The following is a 21361-nucleotide window of genomic DNA, read 5'->3' as shown; positions in this document are numbered from 1 at the left end:
CAATGCTGATGCTGTCCTGTAAATAGTTTTCTAATCAGCAATAAATATAACAATTTCTGATCAACCCATATGCTTAAAATAACATACTGGTTAAAGCCCCGCCCGTTTCAAGACAACCAGACCCACTTCCGGGTTAAATCCCGCCCACTTCCGGGTACGGATACGGATACAGATAATTCATATGGTTAACAGATACAGATAATGCTGTACTCGCTTATCCCTACTTATGATGACATAAGTTTATTATTGAAAAAGAAATACAATTTTTACTTTTTTTGGGGGGGGGAGTGGGAGCGGCCCTAAAAGAAGCTCAACCAGAAGCGGAAGAAGAATGACCACACCCATCCGATATGCGTGGTAAGATGGCGGCCAGATGGCTTCACTCTGACGAGCCGTCCAGGTAGTTTACGTACTGATCACTAGGTGGCAGTAGTGTCGTGAGTTATACGGAACAAACCCGCCATTACAACGAAGAAGAAGAAAGTGTTGTTAGCTGTAGAAAATATGTCGCCTATAACATAAACAAAATAATTTTATGTGGATTCGGTTATTTTGACTGCATGTATGAGGAAACTGAAGAAATGACTACAGCTTTGTAATGTGAAGCGTGCAGTAAGTAAGCCAGTTAACGTCGTTAGTGAAGTGATTGCCAGTTAGCTACCAACGCTTTATATTAAGAGGATTAAATCTAATTAACCTGCAAAGTTAGCTCTCTAACTGTAGTTTTACTTCTCTTTTACTCCGATTTACTGTTTATTTTGAAAGATGGTTTCTACTCAAAAATATTAAAAATCTTTATTCCGGATTACATCCTCAGTGATAGATAAACAGTTTGTAAAGGTTTCTGTTTCATTATTGAACTTGAAACGTGATCAAGTCCTGTCTGTCTGTCTGTCTGTCTGTCTGTGTAAAGTCACAGGTTATGGAACATATTGTGAACCAATAGTCTAATCTGTGTGTTACAGTGTACTCTTGTATACATTACAGATACCTGATTTCTCCAGAATGAATCCAAATAACGTCTTTGGACAGCAAGGTGCTTTCCAGACACCTAGTAATGTCAGTCAGAGTAGTGGTCTGTTCCAGTCACTTTGCCAGCAGGGTACAAGTGGCACGACACCTAATATTGGCTTTGGGCAGAAGTCACCTTTTGGCCAGCCTTCAGCTTTTACCCAACCGTCAGTTTTTGCTCAGGGGTCTACACAAGCGTCTGTTTTTGGCCAGACATCATCATTTGGTCAGTCATCCTCTTTTGGTCAAGGTGGTGGATTAGGACAGTCCTCCTCTTTCTCCTCCACTTCTCAAGCACCAGCTTTTGGACAACCAGCTTTGGGTCAGGCTACACTTGGATTTGGAGCATCTCCACCTTGTACCGGAAAGAGTCCTGCATTTGGTCAGGTGCAGGGATTTGGTCAGACTACTGGATTTGGACAAACCACATCTGGATTTGGTATTTCCTCCAGTACCTCGCAGCTGCCTAATAATTCCATCAGCACTGGAGGATCTCAGCCCAACTTTGTTCAGCCATCGGCCTTTGTTACCACAAGTTCTGCTGTTAGTGGCCAGAGCAATACGCAAACTAGTGGTTTTGGGACAAAATTTAACTTTAAACCTCCAAATGAAACGGTCTTCAAACCTATTTTCAGTGTGAGTCCAGTCCCTCCTAGCATTCAACCTGTTCCAGCTCCTGAGCCTTTTGGCTCATCTAAGCCAGTTACAGGTGGTTTGGATAGCAGTGGGCCTGGTAACTCTGGTGTCTCACTTTTCACAAGTGTAAAACCAAGCAATCTAGGGTTCAGTTTCTCCCAGCCTGGAGCAGTCCCTTCTGCATCTGTTACAAGTGCTAGCATGTCTCAGGCTGCAAGTAGAATGATTAATGGAAACACACTCCAGTTCACATTCTCTCAACCGGCCAATCCATCCAGCAGCAGCAGCATCGCCACTGCCACTCAGTCTTCCAGCATTTCCAGCAGTCCTTCTGCATTTAGCTTCTCTGCAAAAGGTATTCAGCCCCAGGCAGCATTTGGCCAAGCTTCATTTACATTTAGTAGTTCAAAACATGAAGAGAGCCCAGAAGTCAGAAATGAGGAGAGTTCAGGTGAGCCAGCTTTTGGAAGTATTGGGAAGGGCATGAAAAGGAAAGAAGAGCCTGGTGACCCAAATGCTACTCAAGGAAAAAGTTCCAAAGTTGAGGAAGCACAAGCTGAAGCTGTCGGCCCTCGACATCCATCCAAGCGGCCCCTGATTAGGAGTCGAGGAGCTGCAGGTGGACTATTTATGAATGCATTGAGCGGTCTAATGAAGGCATCAGTCAACACTGCTAAGAAAGAAGAGCGAAACATTGACAGGGCTCCTGGGGAGAGACCAGACCCCCCAGTTCCAGATGTGGCTGCTCCACTTACCCCACCTAGACCTCAGGCTCCTATAAGACATGTTCTGGAAAAAGCAGAGAAGCCTGGTGAGTTTAATAGTTGTTTTTTTTGTGTGTGTAGCCATTGTATTTAAGCTAGATTTGCAAAGTACTGTATTTTTATTATCTTAAGTGAGATGTGAGCTAAACCCTAATAATTCCAGTAATATGGTACCATATTTAAAATGAGTCTGCTTATATTTTTGCAGCTTCTGAGCCAGAAGCAAAGACCAGTACCCCATCTCGAAGACGTGGACGTGGGGAGAGCACTGATAGCCTGTCTAGTCTTTCTTCTTCTGAACTCACTGTTATCCAATGCAAGGGAATCCCATCCAACCTCAACCGGAAAGACCTAATCAGAAAACACTTTGACCGCTTTGGGAAAGTGCACAGAGTGTACTGCAGACCTGAAAAGAACCTTGTTATTGTACATTTTCATGATAACGTAAGTTTTTTTTGTAAAAACAAATGTATTTTTGAGAATATTAATATAGAACAAGATTTAAGTGTATACAGCATTATGAGGTATTAGTTCCTAATGCTATTATTTACCTATTTTACAGGCATCTGCAACAATGGCAAAAAAGAAGGGGAAAATTTTCCAGGGGACTGAAATCCAAATATTTTGGCAAAGAAAGAAACAAAGTGAGCGCATTGTCTGTGATTGGTAGCTCAATCTGTTAATTCATTGATCTCATTACATGATGAATCCATGACCGAGTCTGTCATTTGCTAGATATTCTGTAATATTCTGTAAAAATGTAATTGAAATATTAACTTATTCAGGCCCAGGCACAAAAAGAGAGAAACCTTCAGAAGTCAAGGATGTGGTTAGTGCAGAAGAAGAGTCGAGGCCAGAGGGCTCTCAGCTCACCCCATTGCGAAAACCACTGCCCAGATCTCCTGCTGTCAGCACGTCACTTGTTAAGGGGTAAAACCTCAAATTATCTTGTTGGTAGAGAATTCTTAATTTTTTTTTTCAAACTACTGTCTGTAATTTGAGTGGATTTGATACCAACACCATAGTCAAATTAACATGTATATTTTTATTGCACTTGCAAAGCTATGTACGCAACTCGCCCTGTTTTGTTTTTAACACCTTTTACACAGCTTGACTTAGTGTGACCTTGCTTTGTGGCATACCCACTAGACATGATAAAGTTTTTTGAAGTATGTTTTGTTCTTTCAGATCTCCTGCTAAGAAGTCCTCTGTAGCCAAAATCCTCCAGTTTGATAGTGACCCCCAACAGGATGTGAGCTCAGAGGGTCAGAGTGGAGATCGACCAGAGATCATCATGCCATCATCCCTTCAGCCTCTGATTGGTCAGATAGCTGAAACAGCAGAAGAAAAGTATCGCCTTCTTGAGCAGAGAGACAAGATTCTTCGCCAGTGTAAATATACATTATTATCCACCTGCATGTTATTTCAGCTATTTTTGTTTATATATAAACACAGAATGGTGTTTGTTTGTTTGTTTCAGTAAGACCAAAGAGAACTGACTTGGACATGTCCAAAGTGTTTGTGGGCACGTGTCCGGATATGTGTCCAGAGAAGGAGCGCTACATGAGAGAAACTCGCAATCAACTCAGCGTTTTCGAGCTTGTTCCAGATACAGAAAAGGTTTCTCCTCATGGTTTTTTTTTTTTCCAGTAGTTCAAAAAAATCTTTAAAGTGCATATCCTGGACCAATTTTGTTTTTATATGAAAGTATGTCCCTTTACACACTCATCCAGAAGGGTAATTTTGCACAAGGCCATCTGTCTACAGCAGAAAAAAATAAAATAACAAAACGCGTCTGGAAAAATCCCAAGGGAGTCTGGAGCCAGATTCGTGACGTTACCTGCGGAAGCAGCAGCAGGCTGCGAGAGCTTTGCACGGTTTCAGTGCACAGCTTGTGTAGACCAAGTGCTCCCATTTCTCTCTCATTGTCCGGTCTTTTGGAAAACGATGAGTACTAATCCCATCAGGATTGGTGTTGCTACACCCTCCTACGATACATCTGTTAACCATTTTAATAATTACGTGATAACGTTGAAGAAATTTGCAGAAAACCACCAGGTCGTTTTCTCATAAACAAACCAGCGCTGACGTAGGATTCAGAGGGAGGTGTCCTGCACGCGACGTCACGAAAATCAACGTTTGCCGGGAAATCCAAATGCAAAGTTTTTTCCAATGTAAAAAAATTGCGCAAAATGTGACAGATATTTGACCCAAGTTTAATATAAAATAGGGGAATTACATTGATCTTGCTCCTGAATTTACCCGTGATATGCACTTTAATTCATCTATACTCACGTATATTAAAGAACTATTTTAGCCTAAATCTCTTTATCAGTGCTGTAATTTCCAGTTAGTATTTAGTCCATTTGGGCCACCATTTCCAAAACATGGCAGCCTGAAGATCAGTGAGAGACGGCAATGTGCCATACCAGAGAGGATATGGACACTTATTTTGAATTCCAGCAACTGAACTGAATCTGTTCTGCTTTCCAGGTAGACCACTGTGCTGCCATTAAAGAATACAGCAGGTCTTCGGCTGACCAGGAGGAGCCCCTCTCTCATGAGCTACGACCTCTGCCAGTGCTGAGCATGACAATGGACTATTTGGTCACTCAGATAATGGACCAGGGTGAGGGTAACTACCGAGACTGGTACGATTTTGTTTGGAACAGAACCAGAGGAATTCGCAAGGTGTGATTCACTGCTTCTCTGCATACTCATTGTGCTGGCAATAAAAGCTGATGTAGCTCTTTTTTTGGTTTGTGTAACTGTAGACATGTTCATGTCGTGTGTCTCTCTGCAGGATATTACACAGCAGCACCTCTGTGACCCGGTGACTGTGTCTCTAATAGAAAAGTGCACTCGCTTTCACATCCACTGCGCCCACCATCTGTGCCAGGAGCCTATGATGTCTTTTGATGCAAAGATCAATAATGAGAACATGACCAAGTGCCTCCAGAGCCTGAAAGAGATGTATCAGGACCTGGCCACCAAGGATGTGTATTGCCCCAAAGAGGCGGAGTTCCGCCAGTATAGCGTTCTGCTCAAACTCAACGATGGTGATATTCTTCGGTATGATAGATAATAATTAAATATATTGCAGTTAGACTATGGGTTTTTTTTTCCCCTCCAATATTTGACACAGCCTTTGGTCATACTTTACAGAGTCTTATGTATCTTGCCAGTGACATGGTGAGGATCACCTTAACCAGATTTTATTTTTGTTTGTTTGTTTTTCCTAAAAGTGAGGTTCAGCAGTTTCGGAAAGAGATCCGGGACTCTGTGGAGGTGAAGTTTGCTGTCCAAGCTTTTGCAGCCCTTAACAGCAACAACTTTGTCAGATTCTTCAAGCTGGTGAAAGCGGCATCTTATTTATCTGGCTGCATTCTCCACAGATACTTTAACCAAGTGAGTACTGTTTAGGCAAATAAGTATACATTCTAAAGCATTGTTGAATATTTTATCGAGCACTATGCTGACAATAAAAGGAAGAACTGATTTAAAAAATAATATTCACATGAATTTTGATTCAGCTCTAAGAAAATTGCAAATTAAATTATTACCTTGTATTGTGATTGATAAATGCAATTGTGGGTTTTTGGGTGGGGTTTTTTTTGTTTTTTTTTTTGTTTTTTAAATACACAGTACCAGTTAAAAGTTTGGACACACCTGCTCATTCCTAGGCTTTTCTGTATTTTGACTATTAGAGCAACACTGAAGACATAAAAAACTATGAAATAACACGTGGAACAGATGGAATTATGTGGTAAATAAAAGTGTGAAATATAATTATAATGTTTGATATTTTAGATTCTTCAAAGTCGCTGTTGTTTACCTTGACACTTTACACACTATTGGGATTATCATAACCAACTTTATGAGGTTACGATAATCCCAATAGTGAGGATTATCAATTAACAGATGTGCCTCATCAAAAGTTAATTAGTGCAATTTCTTGCCGTCTTAATGCATTTGATTTCAAATAAATATAGGTAATCGTATAGGGACGAATAAAATTAAGGATTAATTTCACGAGTGATTTTGAAGTTTTGAAAATTGCCCAAGTCCCGAAGCGACGAGGGCAATTTCAAAACTTCGAAATCATGAGTGAAATTGATCCTTAATTTTACAGGGAACCGTACAATTGCTTGTTTATAATATATAGGGCCAAATTCATACTTCGGAAGCCATTCAAGTTCACAACATTTGTCATTCACGTTTTCTGAACCAATCAGGGTGCAAGACTGTCTTGCACGTTTGAATCAGTTTCTAAAGCATTCCTTGTTTTTTGCAACTCTCTCGCTTTTCCCTCAAGGACTTTTCGTGATTCTCGAGAAGTAACATCTTTCATGATTGATCCCAGATATTTCTCGTCTCAGATGCCGATCCAATGCTGCCTGCATTACTTTAAGAGAATCTGGTCCGTAGTTTTCCCCTTTTTCTTTCCCCACTTCTGCATAAAACTGCGATAGCACCTTGTCTAACTCACAGCAGTCATATGCCACTAGAGAGCCTTTTATTTGTCTTTCTGCGGCCCATTTCTTAAACATGGAAAGCCAAAAATTCGTACTTTTTTGGTATTTTCATTTTCACTTGCAGCTTTCAATTGGTTTATCATTTCTTTGTCAAATATAGCGAAACACAGCATTGCTGAGTCAGCAGAGTCAGCCATTTTGTTGACAAAATTTGCTCATTTTTGTAACCGTAACCAAGCAACGAACTAGCCAATAGCATTTCAGAAACATGGCCTCGTGTTAAGGGAAAAAAGCCCTCCTTGATTGACCAATCAGAACTGAGTAATTTGGCCCGATGTATTATAATAAAAATACAGTAAGTAGCCCTGTTTCACAAATGTAGTAATCTATATTATCTAAAGAACAGCTCAGCTAAGTAAAGAGAAACGACAGCCATCATTACTTTAAGACATGAAGTGACTTTTAATTAATAAAAATAAAGAAAAACCATTGAATTAGGTGTGTCCAAACTTTTGACTGGCAATATATTTGTTACTGCTGGTTAAAGGAAATGTTATAAAAGTGCATGATATCCCTTTAAAAAATTTTTTTAATATATATTTTATGAACAACGTGCATTTTGGGTATCTTTCTAATTGATTAGAAAAAAAAATCATCACTACTGAGAACTAGTGTGCATTTAGACACGTGTCATAGAGGGTGCATCTAGAATAGGCTGTTTTTTAAATAGTGCTGAGTTTTGTCTTGTGACTGAAGTAAGACACCATTGTGCATGGCATCAGTATGCCAAAAAGAGCAAGCAGTGCATTTTTTTTTTTTGTTTGTTTGTTTGTTTGTTTGTTTGTTTGTTTTTAAATCTTGGCTACATTTATGATTGACTATTTTATGATGACAGGTAAGGTGTGCTGCACTGAAAGCCTTGAATATAGCCTATACTGTGGGCTCTCAGAGGTCTACCACATTCCCTGTGGAGGACTTGGTCCGAATGCTTATGTTTCGCAACACTTCTGAAGCCATTGAATTTCTGCAACTTTATGGGCTTAATGTTGCTGATGGGTGAGGTCCTCTATATTCTCAACATTTCCTTTCTTGTCTGGGAAGATTTAGCAAACATTTTAGGCCCTGTTTACATTATTTCGAATCAGCGGATCATCAGATTAACGTTTTTAAAACGATTCGCATGCACACAGCAACACCAATACACGATTCGCGTGCACACAGCAACGCCAATACACAGATACGCTAATCACATGACTAATTAGACGGCATGTCACATGATCCCAGTGCATATCGGGCATGCGCAAGTCACTCACCACTTGCAAGTGGAAGGATGGCAAGCGAACACCTTCTCCAGCAGATAAACACACCTGGCTGTGATGTTCATGTTCTCACTGAGTTTAAGCGCCTGAAGGAGGTTGAAATGTGTAAATAAACCTCAGTGCAGCTCAGCGCTTCCTCCTGCGCTCCAAATCACTCCGCCCTGAACAGCGAGTGCCCTCTGGAGGGTGCGCACTCCGGCCCTGCGCAGCTCACAGAGCGCGCGAGTGAAGCGCACAAGCAGTGATTCGGGACTGAGCCGCTGTGTGTGTGATCCCAACGCCAGCGACTCAGGAAGGTGGATGTCACAGTGACGTTGTCCAATGACGACGTCAGCTAGAGCTCAGCACAGCGTATCCGCGTATCCTCAATGTTTACACAGCACCGGACCAGACACGAACTGGATTGAATACATGGGCTCTGGCGGATTCCCGTTTCCCGGCGTTTTAATGTGAACGGACAGTGCATCCGCGAAGAAAACGAGACAGATACGGTCTAATGTAAACTTGGCCTTACAGTTTAGCATATAACTTCTATTACTTTTGAATAACTGAATGTGAATTTTGCTGTTCCTCATCTCCAGCAACTACTGTTAGTGTTAGACAGATGGCTTTTCTGTTTATAATTTCTTTAGCATGGTTGAGCTGAGCCGTACTGCCTATCAGGAACCGGATCTACCTATTCCGCCGAAGAAGTCAGTAGCCATTGAGAAGAAGAATATGGTGCTGATTGGGGAGGCTGTGAATGGAGGCCCACTGCCCAACCCGCCAGAGCACACACCAGTCTGCAGCTTTGACTCAAACAATAAATACAGGGGAGATTTAGCTTCCTTGGAATCTTTGCCAGCTGCCACAAAAGGTTGGTTAACCTATCTCAAATTAATTATTATTATTATTATTATTATTAATTAATTAATTATTAATTAATTAATTATTCACCGAAGGTGAACTGAATGTCAGTGAATAATAATGGAAACGAAGTCAAGGCTATTATTCACCGATATGCACTGCACCTGAGGCGGATAATTGTTTTAGTATAAAAGGCGATTATTATTATTTAAATATATTTTTCTAAAACTTTTTTTTAAAAATAAATCCTTTTTTTTTTTCTTTTTTTTTTTTTTTTATAATTTATTTCAAACTTCAAAAGTGGCATGCAAATGTAATAAAGGCACAAGCAGGCTTGTCAATTATCTGCACCGAGTCACATAAAATACTTTGTTTTGAAATGGATAAAATAAATCACAACCTTACCTTTGAATAGTTTTAGACCAAACTTCATAGCACCTTTAGTGCTTTTAGGAACAGCATTTTCTTTCATAATTTGTAATTCTTCCTCAGTTAAGGTGATGAAGCGATTGGCGGCCATTTTGTCGAGTCATTCGAGGTGATCAAGAAATGGTCTGAATTTCTCGACCAATTTGTGTGTGCAATTTCCTATAATCACTCCATATTTATCCTAATAATCAAATAGTCATATTGTTGGAAGTCAAGGCAACATATGATAAAACCTGTAACTTGACCCCAAAGTGGCTTTATAAACTATGCCTGCTTTTGCATTCACTGTGACTTATGACTACTGGATATTCAGAATTATCATAATGAGTGAAAAAATCTTCATAGACATATATAATACATTGTTTAGGGTTTTTTTTTTGGAAGCCAACCATCCATCTGTGGTGCCTTGTTCACTACAAATGACATAGTACATAATGAATATTCTGGAAGCTCTAAGATACGTAATTTGGATGCTAACCTTATTGCCAGACGATTAATGACCATGTTAGGTGTTCTCCATCTTTTTGCACATAACTAATGAAAGGCAAACCTCTCAAAATTGTACACTGTATAGTGAATAGAGTGTGGTTTAAGATTAATATTAAGTCTGTAACACAACCATGTGACTGAACAGAGTGGGTTAATTGCCATCTCTTTTATTTTGCAGTGAAACCCTTGGTTGAACTGGACCCAAGGCCTCAGCTCAAACCCAAATTGCCGGCTGAACCAGGAATGTGTATGGAGCCCCCTGCAGCGGTGGAGGTGGCCCAGCATGAAGACACACAGGAGACTGGAGAGTCCTTACAACATGTTGTACCAGTGCTCCCAGTCAACCCCCAACTCGTGTTCCAGCCCATTTTTCAACCCATAGCTCAGCCCCAGCCTGTCAGACCCCCATCTCCAAAGAGAGAACCAGCCTACTCTGATCAGGTGAGATCAAGTGATGAGGTTTCGGGGGGGGGAAGCATCTTTACCTCTTAAGACCTTTTTAACCAATGATCTCAATTATTCTAGAAAAAAATAATGCATATAGGTTGTGATGCATATGCAAACAGGCAGCATCGTTCTGTGCTCCCTACAGGATTTAATGGCCGAAGTGGAGTCTGTGGTGGAGGAGGTTCTGGCAGATGAAGTTTTAGACATGGCTAAAGCTGGGGCTCAGTATGTCTCTGTAGCTCTGAGGTAGGTATACGCTTAACCCACATTTCACTGCTTTAGAAAGTGTCCAAAATATATTCCAGGTATAATGTAAGATCTGGTGACTTTAAATTGTTATTTTATCTTTATTTATTTATTTATTTATTTATTCATTCATTCATTCTTCCCAGTATTTGATGATTGATTCACAATGAGATTTTCATCTAATGTGCATGTTTGATTTAGGCATATTTTAGTATTGTGTTATGTTGGTACACTTTCACACCCTTTCTATAGTGTGAGTGAGAGTGAGCTGCAGACAGTGGTCAGTGAGGTTGTGGCTCAGATGCTCAGAGAAGTGTGTACATCAGAGATCACTGCTGAGAAGGAGCGAATCGCTGAGGAGAAACGCAAGCTGGAGGAAGAGAGGTCTGTGTATTGTCTATCATTCTCATTGTTTTTGAATTATACTTTTGAATTTCTAATGGAATTGAATTTGTAAGTAACACATGGCAGTGTCATAAGTTTAACATATTGATATGATGAAAAGGTTTGAGGGTTTTTTTTTTTGTTGTTGTTGAAAAATCAGATTCCCATCATACATGTTAATTTTATTGATGCCATCTAGCACATCCTATTTGCCAGCTACTGTAATTTTTGTTTTTATTCCAGGCGGAGAAAGGAACGAGAGGCCTTCCTGGACAAGCTGAGCTCAGAACTGTGTGCGGAAATCAGTGAGGAGGTCCTCATCCAGTGCACCAGGGAAATGGCTGATACGGAAATAAAGTTCGTCTATAGTATATGGCTTGGGTCAAACATGTTAATTTGATTTTAGATGATAGAAGTGAAAGTACAGCTCTTCAAACTGGTCAACATTATGTAACACACTATATGGCCAAAAGTTTGTTGACACCTGACCATCACACCTGTGTGCGAGCCTTCCCCAGATTTTTGCCGCAAAGTTGGAAGCGCACAGTTGTTTAGGATGTTCTTGCATAATTCACTGGAACTAAGGGGCCCCAAACATGTTCCAGCATGACAATGCCCCTGTACATAAAGCGAGCTCCATGAAGACATATTTTACCAAGGTTGGTGTGGAAATACGTGAGTGTCCCACATGGAGCCCTGACCTCAACACCACTGAACGCTTTTCTGATGAACTGAAGCACTGACTGTGCCCCAGGCCTTCTCGCCCACCTGATCTCACTAATGTTCTATTGAGAAGAGTGAAGGCAGTGGGTTACTCAATCTGGAATTGGATGTTCAACAAGCACATATAGGTGTGATAGTCAGGTGTCCACAAATTTTTGTCCATATTGGCCACTTCACCTTTCCTGACATTTGTTAATGTAGCATACAAATAACATACCTTTGGGGACATATTGAATAAATGTCATTCCCACAGACTTGCACTGGATGAGAAGGCTGCACGTGTGGCTAAATGTACAGAGGAGGTGTGTAACAGCTTATTGGAGGAGACAATGGATATGGAGATTGCCTGCCTGGTCAAAGAGGTGTTGGGTGCACAATTACGGCAGATACACAAGTTTATTAAGAGGTGCATAACACTGTACTGTTGTATTAATCAGTATGTCTTGAGATATTATCTTGTATAAGGAAAATTGAAACAATTTTGTGTGGTGTTCTACATGTGTGTAGGTGGCGTGATGTGGTAGCAGTACGTAGACAGTTGAAGAGGCAGATGCGTGGATTCCCTGCAGCTCCATGCTGCGTTGATCCTCGTTTCAAGCTGAAAGCTTTGGTCCCGAGTGCTCCGTCCTTCCCATCTATGGACACACTTGCTCGAGGCCTGATCAACCTGGGCAATGCAGGAAACATGGTTGTGTCTTGCACAAGGTGACCTTGCTATTTCTATCATGGTGCACATTTTTATACATACTAATATTTATGACTTTCTTGTATCTGTTAACTACATTTGATTCTGTGTGATGGCAGGTTATTAAAAATGAGGAATGACGCAATTCATCAGATGAGAATAGACTACTATTTCAATTTGTTATTAAGGTAAGAATCTGTGATGTATCCAGGTATATTTTAAAGACAGTAGTGGACAGTTTAATGCTAATCAGACTGCTTGATAATGTCCTTTCATTTGATTTCTTCAGTGAGCGTGTATGGGCTCCTCTGGATCTTCCCACTCTGGTGGCCGAAAGCACCCCGAATCCACCTGACAGGATCTTCTGGAAAGCCACTCTTCTGCTTCCCAGTGAGCAGGACAGTGACATGAGCAGGTAAGGGAGACAACATGGTGACTCTTGAGCCCTTGACTTGTTTGTTTTGTTTAAATGCTTTTGTTCTTTGATGATTTTCCTTTAGTACACTGACCAAATGGCTGGAGGTTAAGCTGGGTGGTGGAGAGAAGATTGACGAGAGCTTGATCGAGTCAGAGGGGAAACTCAAAACTCTGGTTATCAGTAACAGCTTGAGAGATATAGGACAAAAGACCCACAAAGTTCACCTTTGCATAAAGGTGAGACCCTCATATTACTCTGTAATCTGAACACCAAAAAAACCTGCTGAATGTTAATGTATCTTGGTGTCTCTACTTGTTTTCGTTTTGTGTTAACTAGTAATGGGCACAACAGTCAATTAATTAATTACTTCCGTAACCACTATCAGTAAATACTGGAAATACTTGGAATTTCCAAATTGATTTCTTTTTTTTTTAAATGACCCAAAGTGTTTTTTCACCCTCACTCTTCACTAACAATGGGAATCCATAGTGCAGCATAGTTGCATGAGTACCACTTTGTTAAACTTCTATTAATTATGCAACACTGATCAAAAGGAACAAGCTGATCCAATGGAAGCCATTTGTCGCAATATTTTAATATTACTGAAGTGGAGAGAATACCAAGTCATTCATGATACAAAAATAGAAGTTTGCACAATAAAAACCTTTTATTTGTTTTTGTTTATTCAATTACAGCTTAAAAATGTAAATGTGTCTACAGGTGAGCCATGGGCCTCTCAGTAAGGAGGGGCAAAGCCAGTTGGAGGACCAGAATGAACTCCTAGGTACAAGTTCCCTGCTGATGCTACTGCCCCCACTGCCCTGCACTGGGCTGGATGATGAGGATGTACCCCTGCTCTCTGCCCTCCTCCAGCTGAAGCAGGTTCAGCAGGCCAGTGGCTGGAACACTGCACTGCCCCTGGTGCTGCTCATACCTGACCAACTCGAAGGAGCAATTAATGACCAGAAGTTAGAAGAAGGTATGCAATGGCACAAGTTGAAATAGTTGTCTTATTTTATAAGCTTGTGACTCTGTATAATTATTTTATCATTTTGAAAGAATTTGAGAATGATGTTATGTTCACTTTCATTCTATAGTCCTCAAGTTGAAGACATTAGTTCAAGATGGGCTTATTTCAGAATACATCTTTATCCATCTCTCGGGGACTGTCACTGATCTGCAAGGATCCAAGCAGGTCAGTGTATCATACAACTCCATCCCATCAGTTTAACACATTAACATCAGAAACCAGAATGGATACTGTAGCATCAAAACTAAAGCTTGAATTATTACAAATATTTCATGTGAGCAATGGATAAAATTTTCCTGAAATTTTGATTTTTGTTAGATTGGTGAAGCTGTGTGCTGGCTGATTGCCCACTCTCCAGCCTCTACAATCCTCTCCTCTCAGCCTCTGCTGCAGTTTGTAGAAGCAGGACTGTGTCATGAATTTCACAGGAGGTTCCTTCATGACAAACAGGAGAGGGCACAAGCAGCTCTGCCATGCCAGGAACCAGAGGTAGTCATCCAACTCTGTAACAGTGTGCTGGCCTATCTGGCAGATGTGGTCAGCTCTGAAAGGCTAGTTGGGATCTCCTGGCCCCCACCCGAATTCGCTTTGCCTGAGAACAGAGAGCTTGTACCACATCTGGACTGGAATTCCCCACCACATCTGGCCTGGCTGAAAAGAGCAATCCTGAGCCTGCAGCTCCCTGAGTGGGAACGGCCTCCTCAAAATGGTATGTCAAGTCAATTTATTTGTATAGCGCTTTTAGCAATAGACATTGTCACAAAGCAGCTTTACAGAAAAATATTTTAAACATTATGAACTGTTAAAATGAATAAAAATTGCAGTCAAAGAGAGAGCTAGGTATTTTGTGCCTTGGGTGTTTTGTAGAAAGTACAGATATAAGCCTTGGTCATTGAACACAATATTGTATCTACTTTGTATAATGCATTCTCTTGTGTGTGTGTGTGTGTGTGTGTGTGTGTGTGTGTGTGTGTGTGTGTGTGTGTTTTTAAATAATACATATTATAACACACATCTCTCTCTTCCATTAGCTCCATGGCCCCATTTGTGTACATCCATATTTAAGTATGTGTCCCAGATCCCCAGCTCTGCCCAAAGCCAGCCCCTCCTCATGTCACATCTGGAGCACCTGTTAGCAAGAGTACGTGCTCAACATCGACGGAGAGACTGTGAGGATAAAGAGTGTGATGGGCCTTCCTTTAATCACATACCTTGGGATGACATTCTGATCCTCTGCATGGAGCATAGGCTGAAAGACTGGCACTTAACAGAGAGCCCAGTAGTAGCAGGTGAGGACCCTAAGCAATGTGTGCTCTAATGCAATTTAAAAATTGCCATCCAAATGCTCTCTGTATTTTAACCTTACATTTTCAGAACTTTTTTTTTTTCTTTTTTACCTGTTTACCCTGTCTTTCTGTCTGTTATAGATGCCTTCACTGACAAAGGAGAGATTCTGGTGTACTATTACAAAGAGCAGCTTAAAGATTTTCTTCCTCCAGAGAGTTGGGTAGCAGCAGTGAGACGCACTCACACAGAGAAGCAGCAGAACACATTAAAGTAAGTATCAGAATAGAGAAGCACCAAATTCCCTGCTTCAGCTTTCATAACAATGCATGGAAACCTCGCACTATGCTTCTGTTCTGTATATGCTGGAAACTTTATTTAAAATCGTAATATATAAAGATGTCATTTGTGTAGTCTGTAGCTGCAATTTCTAGGAAATCAGGATAAGGCCACTCATTTTATATTATCTGGTTGATGGATCCGCCAAAGTGCTGAGAAAAGTGCCGCTTGAAAAAAAAATATTCAACTTTTATTTATTTTTTATTTTCCCCCGCCAATCTCTCAAAAGATGCCGATGTGAAAATAATTTTATTTAATCTAAATTAAACGTTAAATCACATCTTTATCATGACTATTTGATACCTCGCAATACAACTTGCCATTTTTTCGGTCACTGTATTGACCCCACTGTATTCATATCTCGAGAGTTCCCAAAGTGCATTGCGAATAATGGCGGTGTCCAGGAAGCGTGGTCATGCCATGTGAGAAGAATCAAATAACAAATCACAATGACTTCGTTCATGCAGGTTCGTTTAAATGGGGGACAAGCTGCATTTAAGCAGTCTGCCGAAGGAGAAACTGTCGGCAGGTTTATTATGCGCGTGGCAGACTGTGCTCTGGCCGATATCCTGACCGTTAGAGTCGGCAACGATGGTCATCGAGCAGATTCGACACAAGCCGACCTACAGATGCCCATGACAGTTGTAGTTTACGAATTTGGCTACAGATTTTTTACAGCAGACATAAAGTCCGATCCAGTTGCAACAGATAAAAAAAAAGTGACAGTTGCCCATCAGCATTTGATGTCCTCATGAATGTCCAATGAAAGTACACATCCTTGCCCACAAAAAGGTATGACGAATGAACTTAAATTAATAATAAATATTTATTAGAATCTAATTGTATGTGTATAGACCTGGAATATATTTATACCAAAATATGCATGGTAAGTGTTTGTTTATATTATACAGCATATATGGAAGTTGACCTCACGCGGAAACATTTTCCTTCGTATAAATATATACCTAAATTGGTTTTGCATTTGTTTCATTAATATGAACACGTCAATATTTCAACTGGAAACTTCTTTTGGTAGACTAGTACATATATTTTGGGTTAATTAATTTCAACAATACAGCCAAAAATTAAGTGCATTATTTTATTTTTTTTTTTTCCTCTGACATTTTTTTTTCATTTAAAGAAAATATTTTTTTCAATCTTGTAGCCTTTTTTTTTTTTTCTTATTTCACCCTACATCACACAATTCGACCTGAAAAATCCGTCAACCAGAAAATAAAAAATGAGTGGCTTAAGGAAGAATATACAGCTTGTGTGTGTGTTGTAAATAGAGCTGGACCACCGTTAATTGTCCCTTTTCCTCATATTTCATGGATGTTGTAATACATTTTGATATTAGTTTTCTTTTCTTTTTAGTTTTTTTAAACCTCCCCTCATTTTCTTCCCCGGTTTGGTTACTTGTCAATTCCCACCCATTAGCCAGCTCTCCTCCTACGCAACTACCAAGCACTAACACTTGCTTTCTCCAAGACTTTTTGAACTGCTGCATCACAGGAACCCTGAACACTCCGAATCTGCATACATGGCTAGTAGGGGTGTAACGGTATACAAAAATCACGGTTCGGTACGTACCTCGGTTTTGAGGTCACGGTTCGGTTCATTTTCGGTACAGTATGGGAACAAAATGCAAAACCATTTTCTTCCTCAGCACGTTGTTTATTAAACCACAAAATTGTCAATATACAAAAAGAAACAGTAAATAAATTCAAAGTGCTGCTTGGTACCAGTAAATTAAATGAAATATTCTCAAATGATTAACCAATGTTTGAAATTAAAAATAATGAATTCCTTTTAAACAGTAAACAAAAGTTTTCAACATGTAAAGTACAGCACTCAGTTCCAGTATTCCAGTAAGCAATTTTTCTCCATCTAAGATGGAGTAAAATTTTACTCCATCCACTCAACAACTGAATACGGTCTTAGATCCGATGCTATAAAGACGCCAATGGATGCTGTTATGGCTTTAGCCCGATCTGAATTGCCAGGGAGAGGGTGCTTGAATGCAGAAGTCAGCTGCGTTTGCACTACGGTGTTTTTTTTTTTTTTTTTCCCTTGTCGTGGTAATCTTAACACTTGGGTGGTGCCGTTTCAGGTGAGTTAGCATGTTTGACCTGTTGCCCGAAAAATAGCCAACCCCAGTAAAACAGTGTCGACATACCACCTTCGTTTTGTCCACTTGTCTTTCTCCGTTGCAGTATTTCACTGGGAAACCGAAGTGTTCCCAAACGGGAGATTTTAACGACAGGGGAGGATCTTCTAGCTCCGGTTGGTCGCTAGCAGTAGCCATAATATCAAATCAGATATACCATTCTCTGATACAACACAAGCCGGCACCTCGCTAAAGTTTTTTGAAGAGTGATTGGGAAAGGCTCGTCTGATTGGTTCGCCGTGCGAAGTGACCTCCACATGGTCACAAGAGCACAAATCACGAACGAGTTTCTTTATAAATATTAAAGAGTCTTCCCTTTACTACTCCAATCACATACAGGTATCTTCATGAATATTAAAGAGCCAGATGTAGTGGCAGCATATAAAAACACATATAAACTGACTGTACTCGTTTGGTACAGCACTGTACCGTACCGAAGGTCTGTTTTCCAACGGTCCGGTACGAATACATGTACCGTTACGGGCCTAATGGTTAGTGTGCCTGTGATTGACATGGGAGTTAATATGCCACCGTTCTCACTCAGAGAGCATAGTCACTTTGTAGCATAGTCAGGATTCATACTGAAGATCTCCTGGCGATAGGGCAAATGCTTTTCTGTTACACAACTCCGAAGTATTTTGCCGTTAATTTTCTCAATAACAAGTTAAGCATGCTGGTAGATTGTGGATTGGACAGATAGTCACGGTTGCTTACACAGTGCATCCATTGTAAATTCTAGGTGATGCGTTGAGTAGTACATTTTCATAAATTTTAGATAAATAACGTGCACAAAACTCATTTATGTTTTCTCCCAGGTCAAATTCAAGCTCCGCAGTCACTCAAACCCCAGCAGCACTTTTTCCCAGACAGAGACTGTTCCAGAGTCGGCTAGAATCACAGCAGACACCCTCTGTGTTAGACATCTCCCACACTCCTACACCTCAGGAGCTGCTGCCTCAACGACTGCTCTCCAGCATTCAAAAGGAGAAGGCTCAAAGTCAGAGGTTAGTAATTGAAAGCCTTAAGAGTTTTTCTGAATAAATTATGATCAATTCACTTAAGATCTACATTTGGTGAACCTGGAAACGGGTGATGTCCAACATCTGGGTAAAAGGGATGAAATCTTTGTTGTATGTTCAGGTTTGAAGAACAGCTGCAGCGTTGGTTAGAAGTGGATCCTGTGAACTCGTACTCAACACCTCTGTTTTTGCCTTCCACACTGCTATCTATGCCTGAGCTTCTCATTCCCAAACAGCACCCCAGTACATCTGCTGCCTGCAGCACACAGGTGCTTATTGTGCTTTCTTAATAATGCCTAGCCCTCCTGTGTTGGTAGAGAATGGGTCGCGTGCATCATCTGTCTTTCTCTTTTTTTAGTTTTAGTCACCACAAATCACTGCAAGATGTGATTTTAAGTTCATTTTGGACTAGTCTTCTGTGTGCTGTGGTTTAGTAAAACAGTCTGAAATTCCTTGCATATTTGGCATCACTGACATTATTAACCATGCATATTAAAAAGAAAACACTGTCTGGCAGCTACTGTTAGGGTACCACAGATTTTTTTATTTTGTGTTGTATTGCATGTACTGTAGATTGTACCACATAGCACAGTATTCGTTATTTTCACATAAACTCAATTTCTCTCAATTTGTTTCAGGAACAAGAAACAGAAGACCTTGCAGTGGAACCTTTCACTTACAGAAAAAAGGGACCAGTGTCTCTAACACAAAAGCTGAAAGAGCTCAATAGACTGGTATTATCAAATCAAGAGGAAGAGCTGGCATGCAGTCTCAAGCTAAACAGCCTACTGGAGATTGTAGAAGACTGAGCAGTGCTGTCTTGCTATTGTTATAACTGTTTCTTCATGATGGGTTAATATTTGTTATACAGTACATTAATAACCTACAGTACTGTGCAAAAATCTTAGACACATGTAAAGAAATGCTGTAGAGAAAAAATGTCTTAAATAATGAAATGTTTCAACATTTAAAACATATTATAAACAGCAGTAAGCCATAATAAATGAAACAAAGTCAATATTTGGTGTGAGATGACCCTTTTGCTTTTAAAAAAAAAAAAGTAGTCTCCGGTACAATGAGTGCAGTTTGATAAGGAAATGAGCTGTAGGTTTTACTGAGCATCTTACAGAACCAGACACAGTTCTTCTGGACACTTTGACTATCATACTTGCTTCTTAGTTTTGCACCAAAACCCAGCATCCTTCATTATGTTTTCTTTTTTAATCTGAAAAGTGGTCTCTTCTGTAATATGCTGCTCAGATACAAGCTTTTTTTTTCCTGTAACATTTTGATTTTGTGCTGGAAAACAAACATTTAGAGCACTAAAATGCTTTTGTACTGACTCGGTGTATAAATCATTAAATAGAAATCTACAGTATAACAAAGTTGTATGAAACAAAAACAGGGTATCTAAGACTTTTGCACAGTGCTGTATATTGGTTACTATTTTAAAAGAAAGCACAACTTTATTCATCACACACTTGTGAAATTCCTCTCTGCATTTAACCCATCTGCAGGTGTGAACACACACATGCACATACACGTGAGCAATGAGCACACACACATACCCAAAGCAGTGGGCAGCCATGCTAACAGCGCCCAGGGAGCAGTTGGGAGTTAGGTGCCTCGCTCAAGGGCACCTCGGCCCAAGGCCGTCCCATATTAACTTAACCACATGTCTTTGGACTGTGGGGGAAACCAGAGCACCTGAAGGAAACCCACGCAGACACGGGGAGAACATGCAAACTCCACACAGAAAGGCTCCTGCCGGCCACTGGGCTCAAACCCAGAACAAATTGTGATCTTATGAGGTTCTATCTGAGGTCAGAATGAATGGGAGATCCTAATAATACTATAGAACCTTTTTTAATATTACAGTCATGATATATTTGGTACATGACTTGAAAGTATTCGATGCTTTTTTTTTTTCCTTTTGTTTCAGTGTTTTAAATAGTTTGGTTTTATTAAGCTCAAGAAATTGCAAAGAAAATAATCCATCTAAAATGTCTGGATTCCCCACACACACACACACAATAATATGCCTGACATGATTGTGTAATAAACATAAATGAATCTTAGCCATGTTTGTGTGCTGGTATGTAAAATTATTTGCTATGATTTAATTAATAAATAATGTTGAGAGTTGGAGAATTGTATTTTTGTTACTTTTTGTTTTTGCAGTTAAGCATGTTGTAATAAAGTTGAAGAAGAAGAAGCCTTTGTCACAAGCACAGTGAAATGCATCCTCTGTATTTAACCCATCTGAAGCAGTGAACACACGCACCCAGAGTAGTGGGTAGCCATACTACAGCGCCCGGGGAGCAGTTAGGTACCTTGCTCAAGGGCACTTTAGCCCAAGGCCACCCCATGTTAACCTAACTGTGTGTCTTTGAAATGTGGGGGAAACTGGATCTCCCAGAGGAAATCCACGCAGATACGGGGAGAACATGCAAACTCCACACAGAAAGCTCCCCCATCTGCCACTAGGCTCGAACCCAGAACCTTCTTGCTTCTTTGAACTGTGGGGGAAACTGCAGCTCCCAGAGGAAATCCACGCAGACACGGGGAGAACATGCAAGCTCAAACACAGAAAGGCTCCCCCCCATCTGCCACTAGGCTTGAACCCAGAACCTTCTTGCTTCTTTGAACT

At 40.4% G+C, this 21361-nt stretch overlaps 1 protein-coding gene across 1 annotated transcript; it reads left to right on the top strand.

Moving 5' to 3' along the window:
* The first annotated feature begins 452 nt into the window (after positions 1 to 452).
* mcm3ap (minichromosome maintenance complex component 3 associated protein) lies at positions 453 to 20862 on the top strand. Its single transcript, XM_060930244.1, has 29 exons — positions 453 to 612; positions 988 to 2458; positions 2620 to 2855; positions 2974 to 3055; positions 3197 to 3341; positions 3600 to 3802; positions 3892 to 4031; positions 4905 to 5102; positions 5215 to 5483; positions 5657 to 5819; positions 7782 to 7942; positions 8838 to 9061; positions 10148 to 10410; positions 10562 to 10662; positions 10915 to 11046; positions 11290 to 11403; positions 12023 to 12175; positions 12277 to 12474; positions 12574 to 12642; positions 12744 to 12869; positions 12955 to 13108; positions 13593 to 13851; positions 13970 to 14067; positions 14221 to 14611; positions 14934 to 15191; positions 15330 to 15459; positions 18508 to 18696; positions 18833 to 18980; positions 19350 to 20862. The coding sequence occupies exons 2-29, from the start codon at positions 1006 to 1008 to the stop codon at positions 19518 to 19520; spliced, it is 6228 nt and encodes a 2075-aa protein (XP_060786227.1). The 5' UTR covers positions 453 to 612; positions 988 to 1005; the 3' UTR covers positions 19521 to 20862.
* Positions 20863 to 21361: the final 499 nt, after the last annotated feature.

This window comes from Neoarius graeffei, chromosome 9 (assembly GCF_027579695.1).
Source record: "Neoarius graeffei isolate fNeoGra1 chromosome 9, fNeoGra1.pri, whole genome shotgun sequence".
Classification (NCBI taxonomy): domain Eukaryota; kingdom Metazoa; phylum Chordata; class Actinopteri; order Siluriformes; family Ariidae; genus Neoarius; species Neoarius graeffei.
This window is presented reverse-complemented; position numbering and strand designations above follow the sequence as displayed.

Bases quoted from the DNA above. Each gene is read 5' to 3' on its own strand.
- mcm3ap (XM_060930244.1), top strand. From the start codon at position 1,006: ATGAATCCAAATAACGTCTTTGGACAGCAAGGTGCTTTCCAGACACCT. The intron at 13,109-13,592 runs GTGAGACCCTCA...ATGTGTCTACAG, and splicing joins AAGTTCACCTTTGCATAAAG to GTGAGCCATGGGCCTCTCAG. The intron at 18,697-18,832 runs GTTAGTAATTGA...TTGTATGTTCAG, and splicing joins GAGAAGGCTCAAAGTCAGAG to GTTTGAAGAACAGCTGCAGC.